This window comes from Phaenicophaeus curvirostris, chromosome 1, assembly GCF_032191515.1.
Source record: "Phaenicophaeus curvirostris isolate KB17595 chromosome 1, BPBGC_Pcur_1.0, whole genome shotgun sequence".
Classification (NCBI taxonomy): domain Eukaryota; kingdom Metazoa; phylum Chordata; class Aves; order Cuculiformes; family Cuculidae; genus Phaenicophaeus; species Phaenicophaeus curvirostris.
Window position 1 is genome coordinate 127,090,593 of NC_091392.1, and position 17,581 is coordinate 127,108,173.

Below are 17,581 nucleotides of genomic sequence, written 5' to 3' on the forward strand. Positions count from 1 at the left end.
TCTTCGGCTGAGGCTTCCTAAGAGAGTGCGAAAAGAGGATGAAAAGAGGGCTGCTGTCCCAGGGGTGGCGAGGTCTAACCTTATCTGAGTTTGAAACACAAGAGAGGAGAAAAGCCAGTGCTCCCTTCTAGTCTGTGTCTGCTCATAGCCATGCACTGGCAGCCAGAGAGGATCTATTTGATCTGCCTGCGGAGCAAGAAGGGTCGAGGGCGACGGCTGAGCAGACACAGTGTCATTTGTTGGGATTGTCATTTAGTTCCCTAATCTGTCACCTGATGGCCAGCCAAGCAAGCGTTCAGCACAGCCGTGGACCATTCACCCTTGCACAAGCGGCGGAGGCAAGAAAAGTAAGCATCCTACAGCTGCTACAACAGTCAGCTGTTTTTTCTGTAAAGGAATGCATTGATTTCACTACAAATCTACTAACTGTCCCACTATGCCAGGCAAGAGACTGATTCCTTTTTTTTTTTTCTTTTTTTTTTTTCCTTAGGCTTTTCTCTAACAGCTGGAGGTCTGCTGGGCATTCAAGCAATGGCTGTTGAGTAGGGCAGCTGTTTCAATATCTAATTGCATTTCAGCTTTAATAACTCAAGGGAAAAGCATCGTGTTGCCTGCCATGAGCTACTTCCTGTCCTACTGCAAAGCACACTGCACCGGTGTGCTTGCCCAGTACCAGACCCTGAGATCAGAGGGCTTTCTGTGTGATATTTTGCTGAAAGTGAAGGAGAACGAGTTTCCTGCACACAAGTCCTTGTTGGCATGCTCCAGCGATTATTTCCGAGCCATGTTCAAAAGTTACACCCAAGAATCTAAAGCCAGTGTAATTCACCTGCAAGTTGTCTCACCCACCGGTCTCCAGCACGTCCTGGATTTCATTTATACTTCCTTGTTGCCCCTTTCCTTTGAAAGCCTGGAAGATACCTTGGAAGCTGCAAGCTACTTGCAAGTGACTGATGCTATTGGCTTGTGCAATCAGTACTTAATTAACAATCTTGCCTTGGAAAACTGCTGCTTCTCTGCCAACGTGGCCAGGAAGTTCTACCTGCCTGATGCCTTAGCAGCAACAGAAAAATACATTGTCAATAATTTCTGGAAGCTAATGGACTTGGATTTGTCAGGACTGCTTGAGCTGAACTTCAGGTCTTTGCTAACAGTCATTCAGTCACCAGATCTCCCAATGGTGAAAGAAACCTGTCTGTTGAATCTTGTGCTGCTGTGGCTGAAACAGGATAAATCCAGGCTGGCTTACGCAAATAGCCTTTTAGAGCACATAAGATACGGCCTCATTCCAGTAGAAGAGCTGAGAAAAACCTACACACAGTCAGAAGTGCCCCTCTCTGCAGCTATTAAGTGCTTGATCATTAAAGCAATAAATTATCATACATCTGTTTTCAAACAGCCTGTCCTGCAGGATAAGTCCACTACGCTGAGGAACCAGAAAACTCGGATCATTCTTCTGGGAGGAGGGACAGCAAATGAGGGGCTTATCACCGATGTGGTGGCCTTCGATGTTTACAATCACAAATGGCGAGTTCTCTCGCAGCTGCAGGACAGGCTGCAGAACCACAGCATGTGTGTGGTGGGGAACTTCCTCTACGTCTTGGGTGGGGAAATAGAAAGTGATGCCTTGGGTGATTCTAAAACTGAAAAGCTCTTATCGGTTACCAACAAAGTCCATCGTTACGATCCAAGATTTAACACGTGGACCCAAATCACGGGCATGCTGGAGAAGAGATGCCAGTTTTCTTGTTGTGTCCTAGGAAAGGATATCTTTGCCATTGGTGGAAGGGGTGAGAATGGGTTGCTGCATTCATCTGTGGAAGTCTACAACATCAGCAGGGACAGATGGACAAAGGCCAAGGAATTGCCATGCAAGATACATGGCCATGCCAGTGCCATTTGCAAGAACACTATATACATCTCTGGCGGCAAGTGCTCAGAACCAGCCAGCACAAGTAAGGACTTATATTCTCTGAGCTCACTTGAAGGGCAGTGGATGAAAAAAGCTCCCATGAGCATCGCTCGGTTTGGGCACCAGATGGCAACAATCAGAGAAGCCATATTCACCTTTTTAGGATTATATGAACCGTTCTCTGAAATAGAAAGATATGACCCTGATCAAAACCAATGGACTCGATTAAGACCACTGATCTATGATCGATTTTGCTACGGCCTGGCAGTAGTAGAGGAAACAGCTCTTCTTATCGGGGGAAAGAAATGGCAAAACTCACAGGAAGTCCCTACGCAAGATGTGGTTGGCTATGACATCGACAACGATGGCTGGGAAGAGATCTGCAAAGCCCCTTTGCCTTGGTGTGGGCTGCAGTGCGCAGTGCTGCAACTCTCTGAAGTGGCTGATGAGCAGGACAGTGACATCCTGCAGAAGAGGCTGCTGAACTGCTGAGCTCACAGGCTGAGGAATGATCATCCCAGGAGATGAGCCAGCACAGAAGTCCTGAAGAAGAAGAAGAAAATTATAATGGCACTGAACCTGACAGTGGAGGATTTGCTTTGATAAGCCAAATACTTGGTAGAAACAGGCAATAAAGTCTGGATCCAGTATGGGAAAAGATGCTGGGATTTACAGAGTTGGAAGCTGATCTCACTGAGGAAGGACATAGCAAGTAGCACATTTAGAGGCAATGAATGAGAATCGTAATCCTTGACTTCTGAAAAATAATACCTAGATAGCAATTAATAGGTGCTGCAAGTCAGATTTTTCAAAGGTTAAAAAATATAATCCACTTTTTCTGTTTCCTTAATCACAGGAAATTTTCCCAGCTGGTAAGTGCAATTGAATTTTTATGCTATGGATAAAATGAAAGTGAGCTGTATAAAGACTAGAAAATTGATGCCTATGCTAAGTACTGCTAGGGAGAAGGTATTATTTGAAATGCTACATACTAGGCAAGAATAACTTAGCTAGCCAGCATGGAATTACTGGAAAGCGTGGATTTTTTTGATATGTAGACTCAGTTATGGCAATGTTAAAACAGTGACTGTTTCATAGAAGCCATTTCTTTCTGAGCAGCCTTTAGTGTAGCATGTCATTCAGATGCTTATTCTGCATTATTTTAAAGACGCACACTACCAGTACAGTGCATTTCTTTTGTATCCAAACCTTGTATTAGTTTAGATGGCCAGAGGTGAATGGGTTTACATATTATCAGTCTCCAAGAAACACATTACAGGAGTTGCTGGAACTAATGCCTTGATACTTACCTTGGCAGCATACGCTGCTTTATTGTACCTGCCCATAACAGCAAATCTGTTCATAGCTGAACTGGTACATGACAGAATCCTGCAGTCAAAAAAGGGGCACAATGGTGAGGGAGGTAACTGAAGGTTTTCAGAAGACTTTATTCAGTGTCTGCCTACATACAAAGCAGCAATATTCTGACTTCTTTTTGGACATGTTGGCAGAGTTCGGAATCACAGATTATACGGGTACTTAAAGGTACATGAATCTGTGAAATGCAGACAAAGTGGTCAGATGCTGCAGAATCACTTTGGTGTGGAGTAAATTGAATCTCGAGTCACAAACATTCATTTAAAAGCTAAATTTATTGTACTATATTTTACAGTGTTCCCTTTCTAGGCTGAGAGTTAATACAATAAAAATATATCTAGAAGAACATTTAATAGTCTTAAAAGAAGGCAGCACAATGGATAGGACACATGTTCTTGGTCACTAGACTAGCTTAAAAAACTGTAATGTTTAATTTTCACCTTTAAAGCAAACAAGCTGACTTTACCAATGTAAAGTGCAGGCAGAATAGCTGTTGCATGGCAACAGATCTAAGTCTTCTGAACTGCCTTGGTTTTGACAAGGAATCAACTACACAATGTGCATATACATCCATCAGATATAAAGAGGTTTTTTTAATATGAATATATTTACTTTTGGTCCAGTAAAACAATAGCAAGAAAATCTAAATGCTTGGAACAATAGCACGATCCATTTCAAGTCAAGCATTTTTTAAGAGAAATTTACAAAAACCTCACAAATTTAATATAGAAGTCAGTACTCATGCAGTAAATAAATGTCCAGTTTATACAAACAATATTCTTCTAATGGTACAAATATTACACTGGATCCAGAATTCTATACAAACGTTAATACATGATTTGTCATCCATATTGACTGGAATATAGGATTACTGAAAATGGGCTACAGAAAGGCCACTCTTCTGTACAATTGTGCAAAATCTGCAAAACATTTGCAATCCAAACGTGATAAAGTAACCAGAAAGAAGGAAAGAGGGGGACAAAGAGAAAATAACCAGAGAGAAAAAGAGAGGGAAAAAGAGGGTAAAAGAGAGGAATAAAAAGAAAAAAAAAAAAAAAGAAAGAAGGAGAGAGAAAATAAATCCGTTCATTCTTTCCTTCATCCCTTCATGGATATAACTGCCAGGAAATATCAGAGCTCATAAAGTTGAAAGTACATTCACTGAGCTATACAGGCAATAGTCTAAGGTTGGTGAAGAGTACAACTCGCTGCAAAAAGTATAAAGGAAGTTTCTCCTTTTAACATGAGCATTATTAAATCATGTCATGAGTCCTAACTTATGCAGCAAAGTACTGAAAAGCAGCAGAAATATTTTGTCATGCTCTGACCACTCTTCCAAAACAAGCCCATAAAAAGTAAATATTTGATTTAAGATTTCCCTCCCACTTTCCTATTCCAGGTATGTGCCTAACTCTAAGGAGCTATTTCTGTTCATGTTTACCGGGTATTCTCCAGCACATCTCAAATCTCATGGAAGTTTAAAACATTTCGATTGGCTTGTGAACTCAGCAGAACCCAGAGACATCTCTTCCCCTTCAAAAGCAAACCAGAGGCTTTTTAACTCCTGAGTTATTTTTTCAGCTTCTGTGCATACAATATGGCCAAATTTCACAGCTTAGAAAACACATAAGAGACTACGCTATTTGAAACATCCTATTCTTTCCTTTTCTATTGTGGGAATTTTCAAAGCCTGTGAGATTTGGAGCATTTCTTCGGGAATCTTTTCCACTGCTGCTCTTCTGGGCAAGATAAATGCTGCTATCAAGGACATTCAAAGTCTACAGTTCCAGTGCTGCAAAATCTGCACATTATACTGGTACCTTCAATACAAAAGCAGCATAAATGACAGTTCCATGACTAAATCTTTAAAAAATCAACCAAATGTGATTAAGAGACAAATAACAGATAATTTGGTCTTAATCAAAATACAAACCAGCATCCCTTTGCACTGATGGTAAATCTTAGCAACAGGCTTTAAAAAAGCGCAAAGAAATAAGACCTAACCTTTTGATACTTCAATTCACATCAGTCGTTTCTGTCTGCTGATTTTCACCCTTTATTGTGTGCTTGACAAAACCAAAACACAACTGCCCCACTTTTTCCCTGTTATTTAAGAAACTCCTAGAGTTTCTCATTAAATATAAAAATTGGTTTTCTCCCACCACCAAAATAGTACCCGCACTCCAAAAATGCAATGCAATACTGGAATTATATAATATAAAATATCATTGTAAAAGTGACCTTCAATAGCAAAACCTTTAGCTTGTAGAACTTCCTGCATGAAGGCCACAGTCTTCCAAAAATGTTTTTAAATACTTTTCCTTAATAGCTAAAGATTATGTTCATTATTTCACAGAAGGTAAACACAAGCAGAGCATTGGTGGCATATAAAATATACAAATCCTCATTAAAGACGTGGTATTGTTGACCATTGAAGGTTTACGTCACACAGCTGAGTAACATTAAAATATAATTTACTAGAGCTCCCACATATTGATATAAAAATTACTTTATGCACTTAAGTAAAGGGCTGACATGTAGCAAATGGACAAAAAGAGAGACCTTTATACATGTGTTTCTATGTAAGAGTGAGTGTGCGCTAAGGAGGCTATAAGTGCATCCACCTCAGATGAGCCATTAACAGAGTCCCTCGGGGTGCTGCTTTGATAGATGTCCATGAAGAGATCAAGGTACATTTTTTTCCAATTTTGAAAGTCCCTAGACGTCAAAGCTGGGTTATCCAGAACTTTGTCTATAATGGCTACTTCTCCTTCCCTGGCCTGTGAGAAAAAAGGAACAAGCAGGAGTCAATGTAAGTGATGAGTCATTGGCAAAATCAATCATGTAGGTAGAAGGAGGGAATCGGGGGAGCAAATTCAAGCCATGGAGCCCCTAAAAGTGGGGGGACTGTATTGCTGCCATACGACCACTGGCAAACAGGAGCCCTTCCTACAGGTTGTCACACATCAACCTGTGGGGCTAGGGCTTCCCTCAACTTGTTCAGCACCCTCGGAAAGGGCCCCAATTCCCCCTCCTCACCCCTTGTTCAGCTCAAGAAAAAGCAAGCCTTGTACTGTTTACTATTAGCTGCTTACATTTCTCAAGATGGGTTTCACACAATGAAGTGCCATCTGTTTGCTCATCTTGATCAGCAAAAGAAATAATGTGTGGGTGTGTGGGATGCAGACAGATGGCCTCACACGCCAGCAGAGTTAAGCCTTTTTTACCAGGCTTGTCATGGGGATATCCGAGTGCTGCATTGCAAAGGCTTGTGCAAGAACCTCCACATTAATGATAACTCACCTTCATTAAAGATCCAGTGTATGTGACGGGCTGGCTGGCTGCAACCTCCTCGTACCACTGCAGTGGCAAAGAGAAGGCAGATATGGGTAAAATCTAACACAGCTGCTGGTACCTCTTTGCCCATCACTGAGGCAGGAAATGTGCCTGTTTCATTATCACTGGCCGGTGATTAGTTTATCAAGAGATTACAGGCAGCCAGTATGGATCACAGTAAGCCTCCAACATACCCATAGCCACTCATGGTCATCGCAGGTAGTGAAAGCTGGATGCAACAAGCATAAACCTTGGAAACACAGCTAACGCACAGGTTGCCAGCACTACTTCTCTGCATAGGAATCGTATGGTCACCAGCAACACTCCATCTATCCTACTTGCCAGATGGGTTTCACACACCTCATTGCTCATTGCTGACTCACATTTTCCATGTCCATACTACAAGTATGTAAAATCTTTCTGCAGAGCACATTAAAAGAACATATTAAGCTGTGTCAGCCCACATTGATGGGAAGGATCAGAAGGGTCAGAGATGTCACCGATAAGCAGTAGGTAGAAAGGTATTTTTCATGCTTTGTAGAGAGCAGATAATTAGTGCTATGTGCTAGAATGCTCCTTTTCAGAAATGGAGGTGCAAGCCAAGATAAGTGGAAATTAAATCATGGGAATTGCCGATTATCATATAGCTGCTTCAACTACTATAACCTGCTTCTCATGGACTGTGGCTGGTAGCCCCACTTCTGCATTACCAGCCAGGTAGCTCATACTAGCTGGCAGGAGAATGGTTTTGTGTTGTCACAAGAAAGACAGCAGAGGGGCCTTTCATTAAGGACTCAGATGATGGAACAGAGAGCCTGTGGACAACAAGAGCGAGAGGCTATTTGGAGGGTTGTCTTAGGCTACTATTAGTTTGGATAAATTGAAGGAAACTTCAGAATACCAACTCCAACAGGCCACTGCAATTGGCTGCATTCAGAAAGGAGAAATCAAAGGCAGTGATAAAAAGAAAGAATAACTGGTGAGGTAACAGCAGTACCTATTGTTAGATACGATTACCAGTAGTACGGCAGTAGCTCTGGCTATAATGGAGCTAGAAACTTATCATGATGTCCCTGCCATGGTGCAAAAGCACAGATACAGCGTGAACCTCCTGCCACCCTGACATGCCTGAGAGTACTGTGATTTTGTTCCAGCTTCTCATTTGCAGAAGTCACGTGGAAAGCCTGTGTATCTTGACCTTACCTGCCAGCCTCTGATCCTGTAAAGACTCAAATAACCAGATAATACTACACGTAATTGTTGCCTTCAATGAGATGACACAGTGCAGAAAGTTAAGTATGCGTAAGATTTTTTTCAGGATCAGAGCCCCACAGCATGAAAATAATATTGTTTAAATGCTTCTCTAGGTGATGGAAAACTAAATTAATTAATGTTGACAAAGCCCTCTAATGAAAGCTGTTACAAAATCCACTGTACGATTATCTAGTGACTTAAAATGTGGTAATTTAACATAGTTAACAGGGTCCTTGGGGAAATCCATCATATCATTTGCTGAAATCTCTATCAGGACAGAATCGAAACTGCTATAACGAAAAAGGAAGCTGATAGGGAGGCAAAAAGAGCTGTGGACCATTTAGAATAATAGTTAGTAAAAATCTTCAAATCTATCATTGCCACTATCTATTTATTTAATCAATCCTAATGATTAAATACTGATCAGCTTATGCAGAAAGTAAACATGGGGTTTCCTCCTGGACAAACTCAGCATTTAGAAAAAAACCTGAATGTTGAAAAAGGTACTACTCCCTTCTAAAAGGCTGACTTCACTTAACTTTAGACTTTGGCAATTATAGAGTAAATGTGTTTTGGTAAATGAAAATGTTCAGAGAAATAAAAGGGATTAAGGTCTCCTCTGATCGTTTTGTGTTAAATTCTGTTAAGCTAGCCAGAGGAGGAAAAGCTGACTGAGATTTTATCTGCGCAAAAATAAAATCTGATCTCCTCACTTCAACTGCTCTCCCAAGTCCCATTTTTCTCTGCTTTGCGAACATCGTTTTCCCACGTCTCCCTTGCGTGTTTTGCACACTAGGTTCAGCCTGGACTCCAGCTGCATACAATTAATCTCCAAATACAATACAGTCTGATCCAACCCTGGGGCAGGATTTTTCCTCCCTCTTTTATCTCACCTTTAAAGTGCTTTTCAGAATTCGCAGCTGGTGCAGTTTTTCATTGACTAGTGGATCACTACATCTCTTTATAAAAGATTTCTTATACTCCAGCTTAGTGGAAATCCGATGTTCTCCTAAAGGAGACAGACTGGCCTGCTCCAAGGCTCTGTACAAATCTTGCAAGGAATCTGCTGTTTTCTCCTCTATAGTTTCAACTGTAAGGAGAAAAAGGAAAAAAAAAAAAAAAAAGAGGAAAAAATAGAGAAAGGAACAATGTATCATTAACATAATTACTGGAAGATCAATGAAAAATCTTCACAAAATGTGCAACAGCTTTAATTAGACCACAAAGAGAATATTTCACACCTGCTAAGTTCCTGAAAAAAAAGTCCCGTGATTGCCTTCAGGAGAAGAGGAGAAAAACTTTCAAGAATGTAAACTCTTGAGTTGCACAGAAAGAAGAGGAATAGTGCAAGGTGTAGTAATATTGTGGTGACACACTGCCAGAAACCACATTTCTAGTATTGCAGTTAAATAAATATACTAGTGACTTCATCATTACAAGGAAAGGAAAACCCAGAAGCATCCTGCTGGGGAAGGTGATCAGGGACTGGATCTCGGCCCAAGAGCACTGATACAGCGTTCAAGATTATGTTTATGATGGTGGCATTGGAATGACATGTTGTTTTCCTCCCTAGAAAGGTCTGTTCCTCTTGTCCCTTATCTTTGATACTCAAGAGTGTTGTTTCACAGTCAGTAATATTGTCGATTGTGGTGCTTTTTTACTCTACTGCTACCTGAAGGTTCAGCAGCAGACTATGGACTGGACATAAGAGCACAATTGTGACAGTCTACCCAGCAGTGCAGCAAACAAAACCAGAGCTGTTTGCATTATAGGTTTGTTTGTTTATTTATTATAGGTCTAAAAACATTCTAACTAGTACTGGTAGCATTTTAAAGGAAAAAATAAAAAGAAATATTTTGCTTCTTTAAAAACCAAATTAAGGAAAGGCTAGGGATAAAATGTAACTCTGATATGAGCACTGAAATGCTTCCTTTAGAAAGCACCAAAACATTTCAACTTCTCATACACTTTTCCCTGGAAGAAACTGATGACTCCATTCAAACTTGGAAATTGCCAGTGAATTGCAGTATTAGCTGAGTGGTGACTAGGAGAAGGCAGGGCAGCCCTGGGCAAGCAGTGATCTGGCAGGGCGGGGAACTCCATCCTTGCTGCCTCTCGTGCACCGACACAGCTGTACACACAGCCTCCCAGTTGTCTTCAGAGCTCTTGGGACCGTCTCATCCAGTCTTGGCTTCCACAGTGGTGTCTATTTTTTTCTGCCCAATATACCCATGTCCTTAGGATGCTTTCATGAAAGCTCTTACAGGAAGGCTACGGCCCTTTGGTTTCAAGCATTACTTTTATTCTGCGACTGACCCTGCACGAAGACATAGCCATCTGTGCTGGTTGAAAGTTTGGCACATGCTAAAGTACTCATAAGTAGTGCACCTCAGTCTCCTCATGTGTTTAGATGTTTTTGCTATTGATAACCAACAGGGAGGAGAGCTGGTGTTTAGAAGTGACATTTCTGGACCACCAAGAGCTAGATAAGGCAACCTCCAATTAATGTCTATACTATGCAGTATGGCAACTACTCACCTTAGGCTCAAGTAAGAACTGCAGAGCCCCACGTCTCCACACTGCATCACAAAAAGTGTTTGCATTTGTATAGATCTTTACACAATCAAATAATTTTGCAGTCAGGAACTAGTCTAGCTGTATCTCTCATCAGTTTATTCCTTTGCCCTTTTTAGGGAGTGGCTGTTTTTAACACTTACATTCTTTTTTTAAAGAGATTGGAAGTGAAGAACGGTTAGAGGCTTTTTATTGATGGAGGCGGTGTGGGTCTGTACAAAGCTCCTTGAACACTCTCATCGTGTGCTACGCTGCTTGGAAAGCTAGGTTCATCACTGAAAGGGGCAGCCAGAACTTGAAGAAGAATAAAAATGAGATGCATTTCTCCTTCTTGTTAATTTCTTTCTTATTAAGACATCTAATGTGTTTGTCACGGTTTAGCCCTGACCCAGCTACTTATGGCAGCTAAAACTGTGAAACTGGACTCTCGATTTTCTTCCCTCCACTGCCAGGGAAAGAGGAAGGGCAAATGAGAGGAAAAAAAGCGTGTGTTGGAAACTAAAATTACAGTTTTAATGAAATAATAATAGTAGTAATAATAACGATGAAAATAATTTGAAAATAATAAATTACATACAAACATATGCAATTGCGCCCAGACTCTACCCCTCGATGACTATATGTTACCACAAATACTGTAGAGCAGACATGAGGGAATGGGTCCAGGGCTAGGAGGGAGCTGGACTCAGGCACTGGATTCAGGAATACATGGATCCGAGATCAGGAGTAACAGACAGCTGAGGTCCTTCCTGGATGTCAGCCATCACAGAAGAGGGACGAGACCCTCGTGATCTCTCATTTTATACCGAGTATGATGTATATGGGATGGAATACTTTGTTGGTCAGTTTAAGGTCACCTGTCCTGCTTGCCCCTCCTTGCAGGTGCGGCCCTTTTTCGCCAGCTTGAGGATGGCCTTGGTTACCAGTAAGTGGAAGCACTGGCCTTTCTGTATACAATGCCCTGTGTTATCACTTCTAGAGATAAACTGCATTTTGCTTCCAGAAAATGCAATTACTTAAGTGAGACTGAGTTAGAGTCACAAAACTGACTCTAATTCAGCCAAACCACAACAGTGTTAAAGGGCAAAACATTCAGTAGCTAAATATTTAAAGATTTGTTAGAATCCCCTGCAGTCTTGACTTTTATGCTTTCTTAAAATGTCTATGAAGCAACAAAATCAGATATTTGGGATCTCTCTATCAGTTCATATCGGTGAACTCTGAAGCCCACTAGTTTTGCCTGCTGGGGAACAGGAGTGATATGCTAAAGGGCAAAGGGAAAAAACAAATACCTTAGTCTGACAGGGGAGTATTTTACATCTGTTTCTCTTTCTCTTATCCTTTCTTATGCAAGGCAATAAGATCTTTCCTGCAGTCCCTTTTTGCCAGCAGCCTTGTCATGTTGAACCCTCAGGTGGTTAGTGGAGGGAAAGTCTGCTAAAGAAGACAGACAATGCTTTAACTAAGTCACCTGAATGTACTTTGCCAGGGTGATCTAGAATCTGGACCAGCAACCAGTCACTACGTACAGGCTTGCCATGTAAAAACCTGAAACACCAAAGGTCCCCATGATGGCAAAGGACAACATTCATGTTCAACCCTGAGGTTCAGTCCTGAATGACAAGTGCCTTTAATGAACCTGGAAGCCAACACGCCTGTGTGGGTTCAAACGCTGTGCTGAGGGCTAGCACTGCCTTCCCTCCCTGAGCCATCGGCCTGGCTGGCTGCATGGCTGATGCTCCTCAGGGCTCACTCACCTCCTCGGACAGCCTGCCACTGCCTCAGAGGCGCTGTGGACATGGTAGAATTAGAGGGACGTGAGGCAGCACAGCCCTGATGGCAGGTCTTTGAAACACATTGGCGCATCGCCTCCACCCGGTTGGAGCTGCCTCCCCCGGGCTCTGTCACCACCTCGGTGCTGTAGCTATAAGCAGCGGGTACAAAAAGAGGCCGGCGTTTGCTGTAAAGGAAAGAGCAAGGAAGAAAAACAGCAGGTGCCTTCCCTTAAATGTCTCACTGCTGCTGAGACAGGGGCAGCTCAAACAGGGCAAGATGCTGCCTTGTTCCATCCACGGTGGGGGAGAGGGCAGCGGGCGTCATGATAACACATCCCAAGCCCTTAATATTTTCCATTACTGCTGCTCTCAATGGCTCTCAGTAGGCGGGAATGAGATTATACACGAACCTTCCCTCCCTCACCCTTCTGCTGTAAGCTTTGATTGATTTCCTGTAGGTGTTGGTGAAACCCTTGGCACCATAAAGCATCTGAGGTACTTGATTAGATATACAGCTGAGCTTAAAGCATATTTTCTTTTTTCAAATTGGTGGATCTGTATGCGAGTCGTGCTATTACAGCAGGGCTTTCTCCTTACGGAAGAATAAGGCCTTAGGTAATGCCTTGTTTAAGCAGAAAATGCAGCCTAATGGGATTTGCAGATGACCTCAGAACAGCAGCCAGTGCATTAGGTTGTTTTCCGCCCTCACTTGGCTGCTGAGTCATGGGTCACATCTCCCCCGTTGCTCTGAATACACTGTCAGGTGGTTGTTTCTATGTACTGTTAATAAGGAGAGTCTCCTCTCTGATGCAATTATTTTGTCCCCTGACCCACCCAAGCCCAAACAGCTCTCTAAACTTTAGAGCAGAAATGAAGCTGCATAAAGTCTGCAGTACACAGGATGTAAATTCAGAACCGTATCTTCCAAATACAATAATACAAAGGTACTAAATTTTGTAACAACAAAGCTTCTGCTTTGTCTTCAAGGGAATGTGTAGACATTTGCATTATATTCAGGAGATAAAAAATACATCAGCCTAGTAAAGAGCATGTTATTATTTTTCATTATTCTGTTTTCCACAAAAAAGAGTTTCTGAACTTTTTGTACCTTGCCCTCATTTCTTAAAATGCAGTAAATATTTGTGCCTGCTTTTACATTTTCTCAGGAAAGAGAGCTGGAGATTGTGGCTAGCGGGTCAGGGTTGGTTTGGGTTGTTGGGATTCAGGAGATACAGGTGGGATTTCTTACGTTGCGCCATCTGTTGTCGATGAAAAGAGCATGCCTTGAGCTACATAACGTTCTAAGTGTTACCACCTCCTGGCTCCCTTGAGCTATTCATCTTTCTATTATTTCCCTCTCATAAACCAAGATCCTAAGAGCAATAATTAAGAACATCAGGCACTTGAGTGAAAAGTGACCAGACAAAACCAGTTAACATTGGCATTTACATAGATCAAGAGATGATGGGTTCCTGTAAACTGATGATTCAGGAAGATGGTACTGAATCCACAGAATCATAGAATAGTTTGGGATGGACAGGACCTTAAAGATCATCTAATTCCAACCCCCCTGCCATGGGCAGGGACACCTCCTACTAGACCAGGCTGTCCAAGGCCCCATCCAGCCTGGTTTTGAACACCTCCAAGGATGGGGCATCCACAACTTCTCCGGGGCAACCTGTGCCAGTGCCTCACCACCCTCATGATGAAGAAATTCTTCCATATATCTAGTCTAAATCTGCCCCTCTCCCGTTTATACCCATTGTCCCCAGTCCTATCACTACAAGCCTTTGTAAACAGTCCCTCCCCAGCTTTCTTGTAGCCTATTCAGGTACTGGAAGGTTGTTGTAAGGTCTCCTCAGAGCCATCTCTTCTCCAAGCTGAACAACTCCAACCCTCTCAGCCTGTCCTTGTGTTAGGGCTATGCAGAAGGGCATCGTTGCAACCCAGCTGGCTAACACATTACTCTCCAGACACGCAGAATCTCTAGGCAAACATTTCTCATAAATTTTCTCTAAATACATGGAATAACCTATAGCAATTTTTAGTGGAGATTCCAGTGCTTCTGTGGCTCCCTTTCACACTTTCTTGTGGCTCAAGCCACCAGAAGCTTGCATGGTTTTCCTCTTTCATTGAGGTATCAGAGGAACCAGTGCAGTGCCTGAGGCTATGAGTGCACTTAGCTGCTCCTGCAAGGATAGTACAACACAGTTAATCATAAATTTTGTCACCCAAGCTCTCCTCTGAGGCCCTTTCCTGCTTTCCCACTGCCTCCTACCACCACAGGCTCATCCCATTATCTTTAGACTTTTCATCCTGACTGATGGACGTTGCAACCACCCTGATAGCATTCTCTATTTTCCTGCTATCCTCTTTGCTATCTGCTACCTTTAAGGCTTAGTGGCATGCTTTCCTACACCATGCATCTCCTCTCACGCACGCCCACTCCCCTACTTGCAATTAGCCCTACATTTGAAAAAAATTACCACCCTTTAAAAATCCTGAGAAAGCCAAGCTGCTGTAAAGAGTGTGAACAGGGCACAGTCAGACTGAAATCCCCCGTTCCACTGAAATTTAAATTCCTATTTTCATTCCTTTTGGTGATCTCACTCTCTCTGGCAGAGGAACCAGCTCAGATCAGCTTTCTCAGGAGCTTAAGGAGGCAATTTTGTTAGATAAAATGACATTACTAAACATCTGCCATATGGCATGTCTCCCCCACCCCCCCCAGCTAAAAATCCCAAAGATTGCTTCCAGTTTGAGAGTTACACCTCTCTGCTTCACCTATTGCACAGGGGAGGCATCTACCTAGAGCCTCCCAGAGACTTTCTGCGAGTGTCACTAAATGCTCCACCAGAAATGGTCTCAAGCCAAACAAAACACACCCTGATGCACAAATCTCTGGGTTGCAGGCTTTTTTTTTTTTTTTCCTTTGCCTTCTAGACTCTGATGCATCTATGCTGGGAACAGAGAAGCTTGTCTGCCACAAGCTAACTAATAAGTGATATAATCCCAGGACCAACAAAGCATTTTGGAGTCTTCCCATGCCCAAGCATGTCGGCTGTGCCCTGTCTAACTAACAGGTCTATCAAAACCCTCCTGATCGTGCAATAGTTTCACTAATAGGCAGTGTGGCAGACAGATGCCTCCCGATCCCTTGAGGAGGGGAGGCCTCCTGTGGCATGGCCTCAAGCCCCAGTTCAGGTCATCTGCCAGCCCAAGGGTGCTAACAGGCAGGCAGGGGATGTAATGCAGCCACTGTGTCCAACAGCCTTGGCTGGGTTTGTAACCTCCTGTTAGCAAAAAGACAGAAGGGACCTCCTTATAGTTAAAATGGGAAAGCAAAAGTTAGGAAGGAGAGTGGATGTGGGTTTTAGCTGTGTTGGAGAGGAGGAGAGAGGACAAATCCTCCAAAGAAGTAGTTGTTGGTTTCTCAGGGCAAGGCTTAAATCCATCTTTGCTGCTGTTTTATGTTACTCATTACAATCCAAACTGCCCAAGATGAAAGGCATATCCAATTGCTTATGATGCAAAGAAATAGGAATTACAGTTATTTCTAACACTATTTGGGTAAACAGCAGGCAGACTAAGCTAGGTATTTCCTTTTCTTTCCAGACTATAAGCTAAAAGGAAAGAGGGAGCGAAACCAAAGAAAGATAGTTTTACAAGGAGATGGTGTCTGCACAGCTGTGTGCTGTGTATGAGGTCACCCCTGCACAGGTACAAGGGACACACAGTGACACAGAAAATCAGCTCCCAGCAGAAGAATGCTGCAAGCCACATTTCTGATTACTAAGAAAAAGAAGAAACAACACAGTGTTTAAGCCTGGCATGGTACAACAGGCAGGAAGTGCAATAAGATGCAGTTCAGGTCGACATGGATGCTCTGGATAATAAGAAGCAGATTTCCCTGATAAGGCATAAATAGAAACCTGTGTAATCTGCTACACCATATTATGGCAAAATCAAGGCCTGACTGGGCATGCAAGTATGTCTGTGCATCTATAGATGCATGCATACACACGTATATATTAATGAGAGCTCTCCATGAGTGAAAAGAAGTTTAAGCAAGCTTAAGAAAAGCTTGAGGATTCTTGTGGAGCACCTGGCCTTTGCAACCCTTCTCTCTGTTATTCCTTCCCTTTGCCTGCCCTTTTCTGATCTGTGTAATCCTCTACTCTTTCTGACTCTGTGTACCTGAAAGTGAAGGATTTACCCCCAAATTGTTGAGTCAAAGAAAGCAGAAACAATGTTTAAAAACAAGCTTTGATATAGGCGTTTAGCAAAACATTAGTCGCTGAAGGACTAGAGAATGAGTATTAAATTTGCATTTTATACCATTGTTTCCTCTAAAGAGGAAGTATTTTTGGGTTACCAGATAATTGTACACAGTTTTCTTTCTATCCTAATACGTAAACCTGCAGGCAGAAGAGACATTCCCTAGAGAGGGTGTTCACTATAGCATCAACACAACAGAGCTCTGCAATATGCTGGATGTTTCCACCTGATGGCATGAGGCTGCCTCTCCTCTCACATGCATGAGCATAAACCGGTTTCTTGAAATAAAGTGAACTGTGCAGGAAAGTGGAAAACTTATCTCTCACAGGACAGATTTCCAAAGGTATTTCAAGCATTTTCCTCTACAAACAAGTTCAATCAGAAGCATTTATGTACCATAACCACCTTTAAAAGATCTGACCCTAGCCTCTGTAACGCCTGAGAGATGTTAAACCTTGCTGCGGCACCAAGGGTTTACTTCTTCTTGTGAACTATTTATGACACTAATGGTTTTCTTTTTGAATCAGCAGATCTCTGTAAATCTCTTTTCCTCTGAGGTCACCTTTCTGGTGATATCTGAATGAGAAACGCCTATACCCTGTCATGGCCTTGTGGGCTTTCAGTTCTTTCAGACTGCAGTTTGTGAGCCGGCAGGCTGAAGTATGTCTAACCTCCATGGGATGCTTGAGCTGGTCTTACTAGAAGTCTCATGCCCACAGGAGTTACTTCTCCTCAGTTTTCCATGCAACTGGAATTGCTTATTAAAAACAGCTGACACTAAATTTGGCATTATAAAAAAAAAATCAATCCTCAATGCTGCAGACCAGCATTGTTGTGCCAACAGCAACATTTAGGCATTTTCAACATCCACTTAGCAATCAAGTACAGGTGCCAGCAAATGTGTTAATATGTTAGTGAGAAAGGAAAACACAGACACAGGGAATAATTAGCTCACACTGTTCGTGCTGCTCTTACACACCTTGAATGAGCATCAGTAGAAGCTCCTCATTTGCTCCCAGCCTTGCTGTTTCATGAGGTTATATAGGTGGGCTGTGATTTCAGAGACAGCATAAGA

The 17,581-nt window shown here is 42.4% G+C and overlaps 2 protein-coding genes across 5 annotated transcripts in view; one reads left to right on the plus strand and one right to left on the minus strand.

Moving 5' to 3' along the window:
• Positions 1-21: 21 nt before the first annotated feature.
• Positions 22-10,851, plus strand: KLHL34 (kelch like family member 34). 2 transcript variants are annotated; one of them, XR_011338908.1, is made up of 3 exons: positions 22-347; positions 491-2,784; positions 10,612-10,851. XR_011338908.1 is itself a non-coding variant. In XM_069873887.1 (2 exons), the coding sequence occupies exon 2, from the start codon at positions 617-619 to the stop codon at positions 2,402-2,404; it is 1,788 nt and encodes a 595-aa protein (XP_069729988.1). In that variant the 5' UTR covers positions 22-347; positions 491-616; the 3' UTR covers positions 2,405-8,597. The 2 variants fall into 2 exon arrangements, 1 of the variants encoding a protein (XP_069729988.1); XM_069873887.1 differs by lacking the exon at positions 10,612-10,851 and having other exon boundaries at positions 491-8,597.
• Positions 5,677-17,581, minus strand: part of CNKSR2 (connector enhancer of kinase suppressor of Ras 2) — a 214,623-nt gene continuing 202,718 nt past the window's right edge. For 2 of the 3 annotated variants that reach the window (XM_069873850.1, XM_069873859.1), the window contains 2 exons: positions 8,773-8,969; positions 5,677-6,069 (listed from right to left, as the gene is read on the minus strand). In XM_069873850.1, the coding sequence (XP_069729951.1) occupies positions 5,854-6,069; positions 8,773-8,969 (413 nt within the window). In that variant the 3' untranslated portion in view covers positions 5,677-5,853. The remainder of the gene's footprint in view (positions 6,070-8,772; positions 8,970-17,581) is intronic. The other variant, XM_069873869.1, reaches the window with a different exon arrangement.